Source organism: Rhagoletis pomonella, unplaced genomic scaffold (assembly GCF_013731165.1).
Source record: "Rhagoletis pomonella isolate Grant_MI unplaced genomic scaffold, Rhpom_1.0 Rhpom_scaffold_00007, whole genome shotgun sequence".
NCBI lineage: Eukaryota > Metazoa > Arthropoda > Insecta > Diptera > Tephritidae > Rhagoletis > Rhagoletis pomonella.
In genome coordinates, this window is record NW_023458561.1 from 58,961,794 (window position 1) to 58,968,190 (window position 6,397).

At 41.7% G+C, this 6,397-nt stretch overlaps 1 protein-coding gene across 1 annotated transcript in view; it reads right to left on the reverse strand.

The window, feature by feature from the left end:
• Window positions 1-6,397, reverse strand: part of LOC118743918 (protein Shroom) — a 268,049-nt gene that overhangs the window by 2,907 nt on the left and 258,745 nt on the right. The window contains 1 exon segment of the mRNA XM_036476679.1: window positions 17-1,847. Within this exon segment, the coding sequence (XP_036332572.1) occupies window positions 17-1,847 (1,831 nt within the window).

The window sequence follows — 6,397 nt, forward strand, 5'->3', positions numbered from 1 at the left end:
TCCTTATCGCACTTACCACTTTCTTCTTGAGCAAATCACAAGTATCCGTTTCACTGTCGCCATTGGCCAGTAATACCTCCACTTCGGCATACTGTAGTTCTACTGTTACTTTCTCCTGGCTGTCACGTCCTTTCATGCGCAGCAGCGTCGAAGTGCCAACATCACGTTTAGCCGGTCGTAATGGCACATTCGGATTATAAAGGTTACTAACATAATCCGTGGCTGATTTGAGTGCGGGCGGCGCTAAGATTTGCACCAGTTTCTCATTGGACGCCAAGAGTGTAGCTAGTTCTTGTGACATGGCCTCACAGTCAATTTCGATGGGATGTCGTTGACGTGGCTGCAGCGTTATGCGCTGTTGCTGAGCATCTTCCTTGTTGTGTGGTTGCTCCGTGAGTCGTGTATGCTCCTCGGTATCGTTGGCTGCAGACACCAAATAATCATCATCGGTTTGCGACGCTGTCTCTGTGGTGGATGGATTCACGCGTAGTATAATTTCGCTACGCTGCATAAGTTTTAAACCATCGGTGCTGGAGTTCATTTGCGTGATTTGTGTTGCAATGAGGTCATCACTTGTGGTATTTGTGCTGGCGACGGTGGTGGCTGATTGAGGTAGTGTTTCGCTTGTTGCTGGCGAGGTTGGCGAGGAGTTTGAATTTGTGTGTGTTGTAGGAGTTTGTGCGACGCTTGCATCCGCTATATTGCTTTCCTCCTTACAATCAGCTATAGTTTCTGTGAGCACAGTATCAACTTGTTCCTTTGGCTCTTCAACACTAGCGGCAGCAGTGCGCTTGGGACTCTCACAGCTTTCGTCCGCTTGCTGGAGTATGTTCTCTGTTGCCGTTATGGGCGTTGTAGGCGCTGAATGCAGTGTTGTCCTTGAGCCATACATGCCAATTAAACTGGTTTCAGACACATGTGCCGACATCAGTTTCGACTGCAGCTGCGTTATTTTCTCGATATTTTCGCGCAATGAGTCCTTGCGTATAACAGATTTCACTGGCGCGATGGGCGACGTTGACAGCGTAGCTGTGACCAGTTCGGCGCGGAATATGCGTCCTTCACTGCCGCTAGTGCTGCCACTATCACTGGAGCTGCCGAGGCTAGAGAGCGGCTTCATCGAAATCAGTTGCGGTTGATGTCTGTTCGGACTACTGAGGCTACTCTCCGATTGCGCGGGCGACAGCACTGTGGCACTCTCGCTGAGTAAGGCGGCTGTGGTCTCCTCTAGCGTCGGCTCCAACTGTTGTGTACGCTTCAGATCCATTGTGGATTGAGACATGAATTTAGTGGGACTATTCTGGGCGTGGTTGGGATGATAAAAACTACCACTGTGCGAGTTATTGTGTACGTCATACGACTGAGATCGACTGTAGTTGTGCGGTTTGCCACCACTGTTTGCAACATTGCTGTTGTAAGAATTCATGGTTGGCGTTGAGTAGCGGTGCTGGGTGGGTGGATATACGGGATAACAATTGGATGAAGCTGGCGTCTGCAGTTGCTGTTGTTGTGGCTGCTGCTGCTGCTGCTGTTGCTGCTGAGGTGGTGCAGAGACAGTTGATGAGTTTAAGTTATTGTTGGAAGCATAGCGTAGCGGCGAAGCATTGGCGGAGGTCGGCGACGAAGGTTGCGGTTGCAACTTTGCGCCCAATGGCAGAACATCTGGCAAATTGTTAGGCATTTTGCCATTATGTGCATTGAGTATGTCGTAGGCAGCGGGCGGCTTTGTGTTCGCCACCAAGTCTTCGTTTGAGGTGAGCGTGAGCTTGTAACTGCCATGATCCGGATCCAAGTTGTTGAGCTTCTCGAGACTCTGGCGGGGCAAGTACGAGGCCTTCGAGTTGCATCTGCAATGAAAGAGAAAAATAAATGGAAATTTAAGAAGGAGCTGCTAAGTTGTGCGACTAGGTGCATATGTATGTAATACATTAGATGTATTAGAGTCAACGGCAGTGAAGAAGACCAACAAATCCCCCAACATATTTATGTCAAATTGACATTTTTATTTATACTATTTCTCTTGTAGCTTGTTGGTCAGTAGGCGGTAGGAGTGTGTGTAAAAGATGTTTACCACTTTGCTAATGGCCGGTTGGCTGTTCACTTGGCGCTGGCATGAGTGGAACGCGCCAAAAAAGGTCGTTCCGTGCACGCTACTAAGCGTGCAACTAGCCGTCAACCAGTCAACCAGTCGTTTTACTTTGCTTTGCTTGTAAGCTAACTTCGTCTTCGCGCATTCATAAATTGCTTGTGTTCACACGCTCTCGAACCGGTGGCCAAGTGTAGGCAATTGATGCGTGTCTAGTACCCGTTGGCCGTATTTGGCTTGTAGTTGCTTAGTTAGTCGGTTAAATGTTTGCTATTCGGTCCAAACTCTTACATACACGGAAGCCCTGCATCCCAACGCATTTAGACAATCAATTTGTGGTTTTTAGTTGACAGCGACATGCACGCGTACACATGCACGTATGCACGGGTATGAAATGAAGAATCTACAGTTACTTAGTTTGGATATTTTTGGACATGCAGCGGTGAGTAGATTTTTAATTAAATGTGATTGTAACTGTATAAAGCCCACTCATGTCAGTTGTCATGTAAACTAAAAGTTGTCATCCTTAAAGATGTTTTAATTAATGTTCGAAGTAGTTTGTAAGCATTTGGTTGTTAAAAATTAGGTTTCGGTTAAAAAAACTATTACACAACATAACGAATAGTAAATAGCGGATTTTAGCAGTAGTTATCGAAAATTATAAAAAAAAGCGAATGTTAACACAAAGTTTACGGTTTTAGGTTATGCCAGTCCCCAAAGTAAAGTACTCACTTAGTCAATTAAGAGCTAATCCTTTGTGATACCACATTCTGAACGGCACCCACTACTTAATCGATAAAACGTCTTGAGCCGATTTTGTAACCACGAACTCGGATAATCTCAATGCCACTCGGCTAATCTATTGAAAACGTGCGAGCCCAAGTATTTAAACCTTAGTCTCGCGAAAGCTGGGCAATCAAGAAGTTAGTGCTGAGGTGATTCCACCTCGACATCTTCCAGGTAACTGCGTTACCATGAACTGGTTTTCGCCCAGCGCTCGCTGAGCTGACATGAGAATACATGAGTGCACCACAGGCGATAAAGGGAACCCCCAGCTGCTCTTTGTGTGGTGATACTGCTTTAAGAGCCCCTTTTCTAGCCAATTCGTCAGTCACACAGTACCCCGTAATGTCGCTGTGACCCAGAACCCAAATGAGTCTAATGCAGAAGTATTCCTACGCAACTAACTAAATAAATGCACACTCCTCAACAGTGAATTCTCAGCCTTCCAGTAAGGAAGTTTGAACTTAATGTTAATGGAAAACTCTCCACAGAAACCCTGGGATCCAGTTTCGATCCAGAATGTCCACTTCTTAAGCCGATCTAAGTGCCAATGTGGGCTGGTCCGCAGTGTTCCACCAATACCAATTAAGGCAGCCCGTTGTAGGCGCTCCAACTGCTTAGCTAGTATATACTTCTTAAGCGAGTTCTATCAGACTAGGGCTCCATAAAACATAATAGTCTTGAGTACGTTCTCGTAGAGCCAATATACATCTTTGGGCGAAACACCCCATCTCTTTCTAATAGCTCTCCTACAGCAGTATAAAGACGCCTTTCCTGCCCTTTCCTCGATGTTCGGCATCCACGGCAGTTTGCTGTCAAGAATCAAGTCCAAGTACTTGGCCTTGTCAGAAAGCTGCAAGCGCTGATCTGCTAGAGTGGGAAGACCAGCGGTAGAGATTTTCTACTTTCTAATGATAAAGACCCATTCTGTCTTACTGGGATTGAAGGCGAGGCCACTTCTGTAGCTCAATGACCCTATTAAAAAAAAAAGATTAGTTGTAAGCAGTGATGGAAAATCAAAATTTAAAATTGTGCCGAATTTCTCCGGAAAATTGTGCCTAAATGCAGGTCAATGTGCCAATAAATTGAAAGTCGTCGATAGGTACCATTTCCTTTACAAAATATATTTACAGTACTTATTGCGTGTAAGAGAACAGAAATCTATAGGAAAACCTTTCTTTAATGCAACAACAAAACAACACAACAACAAAAACCATAAAAATGAAAGCTCAAAACATTCTACGAAAAATTTTCACGCAAATTTAGAACTTTGTTGTCATATATTTTAGAAAACTTTCGGGTATATAATTTTATAGTCCATTAAATTTTAGGATTACAAAATGCCAGTGCGGCTAGGAATTCGAATTTTTAATATTTTTAATTTTTTTTTTTGCATTTTCTTTATACATATTGGATGTACAAAAAGTTTGAGAATGGAAGAAAAAGTGCAACACCTTCAACGAAAAAATGTCTCAAAAATCAACGCGAATTAAATGAATTATAAAACTGTATAGCCGAAAGTATGTCTAGTTTTCAAAAAAAAAAAAAAAATACGTGTAAACAAAAATCATCGCTCAATCACTAACCCGGAATTACGAATTGTAAAAATATAAAGCATCAGTCCTCCTAAAGTATTTGCAGATTACAATGTTCACCTTGCGCAAACTTACTTATAACCAGCATTCAGGCATTGTTGCGGATATTGGACAGTTCCATATGCTGTAGTCTAGAAATGAGAAGGCCTGATTTTTTGTATATTTACATTTTTGGGTAAATTAGAATTTAGTAAATTTGTTCATTTACCCTGAGATCATTATTTGTACATAATATTATAAAGCAGTACTTTTTTTATATCAAAATCCATGTTATTCTTATCATCACAGCGCGAAAGCCGTAACGGCTTTTAAAATTGCAGTATCAAGGTGCTCTTTCTTAAATCTTGGCAAAATTTAACTTTAAATTTCAAAGCATTTTTAATTTCATTTTCTGCAGAATTTTCTTTAGTAAGAAATATTTCGGCTTCTGTTCCACAAAGAATATTCAAAATGGGTCAGTGATTATTTAAATCTAAAGTGTGTATTAAATGATATTTAATATTTGCTTTAGAGATGAAATTGCGACAAATATGTTTAAACAAAAATCTTAAGGGTAGATGCAGAGCTTGGAAGCCAGCTTCTTCTGCTTATGTTTATATTATTTATCAGTTTAAGCTAATCACGATCAAATGTAAAAAAAAAAAATTATTTTTAATTGCAGATTTCGGCAAAAATAGTGCCGAAAATCAATCGATTGTGCTTAAGGTGCCTGCTGCTTTCGAAAGGGCCGAAAATGGCACAATGCACACTCATTTTCCATCACTGGTTGTAAGTTAGAGAAAATAGACGACATACCGACATACATATGCGCGCTTGTAAGAAAGCTCTAACAACAACATTGAAATGTCATCAGGAGTGATCGCTTAAAACTGAGTAAATATATTTATGAACTGCTTTGCTTTTGTTTCATCTCTTCGTTGTAACAGAATTTCATTTCTGAAATCTCCATGGAAAAAAGTAATGGTGTTGGTATGTCAGTTGCAATTAACGCGAACACCAATCGTTGTTCCGGGATTTTCATAATAGGCCACTAGCTATTACTATGGCAGCTTGATTAAGTGACACAATGACTGTGAGATTTCTTGTTGAAGATTTCGTAAGAAATATGTACATACAGACATGCATATATGTAGTGCATAATGAATGCCCAATGGCAGGCGCAATCTGTCATCAAGGAACAACATGAAACCGGTTGTTTTTGCGAAGTGCACATACGCTTTTGTTGCAATCTCAAGTAATTAAATTAAAATCGCACAATAATTCACAACAAATTGCCGCAACGCGCCAAGATGCAGCATCAGTTAAAGAGGGAAATTGATGTGCTGGCGCAGATCAAGTTGCAATGTTGATCGTTGACACCAGATGGCCTACAGTACTGCAGCTGGCGGAATTGCCGTTTTTGCTTGATTAATTTTATTTTGGTTTTGCTTTGTATATTTTTTTTGTTTAGGTTCACGCCGCGGAGGTGTGCAGGTGATACCATGTGTAGGGGGGGGGGCGCAAGTACATGGTAAATAAGCCAAAAATGTGGTTTAAACAACGGATTGCTCTTGGCAACTGGTATGTACAGCGGAAGCGCTTGTCGACTGAAAGCCAAAAAAAAAAAAAAAAATTGGAGAAATAAAAAGAAAAAAAAAACAGGCTACGTAAACATGAACCGGTATGTCACCGATTGCGTCGACATTGAGTAGGTAAAATTGCATTGCAAGCTTCGTGCCACAGATAAATACGAAGTTTTGATTTTTTTTGTCACGCATTGCAAACGTACACACACACACACACACACACCTTTTGCTCAGGCATACCCTGTAGTCCATTTTCGGTAGGCTTGCACGTTTATTTGCATCATTTGATGCAGGTAAATGTGTTAAAGCAGCCCACAGCGCTATGTCGCCGATATGTCGCCACTTGATCGGTGCTTGTCATAATACTG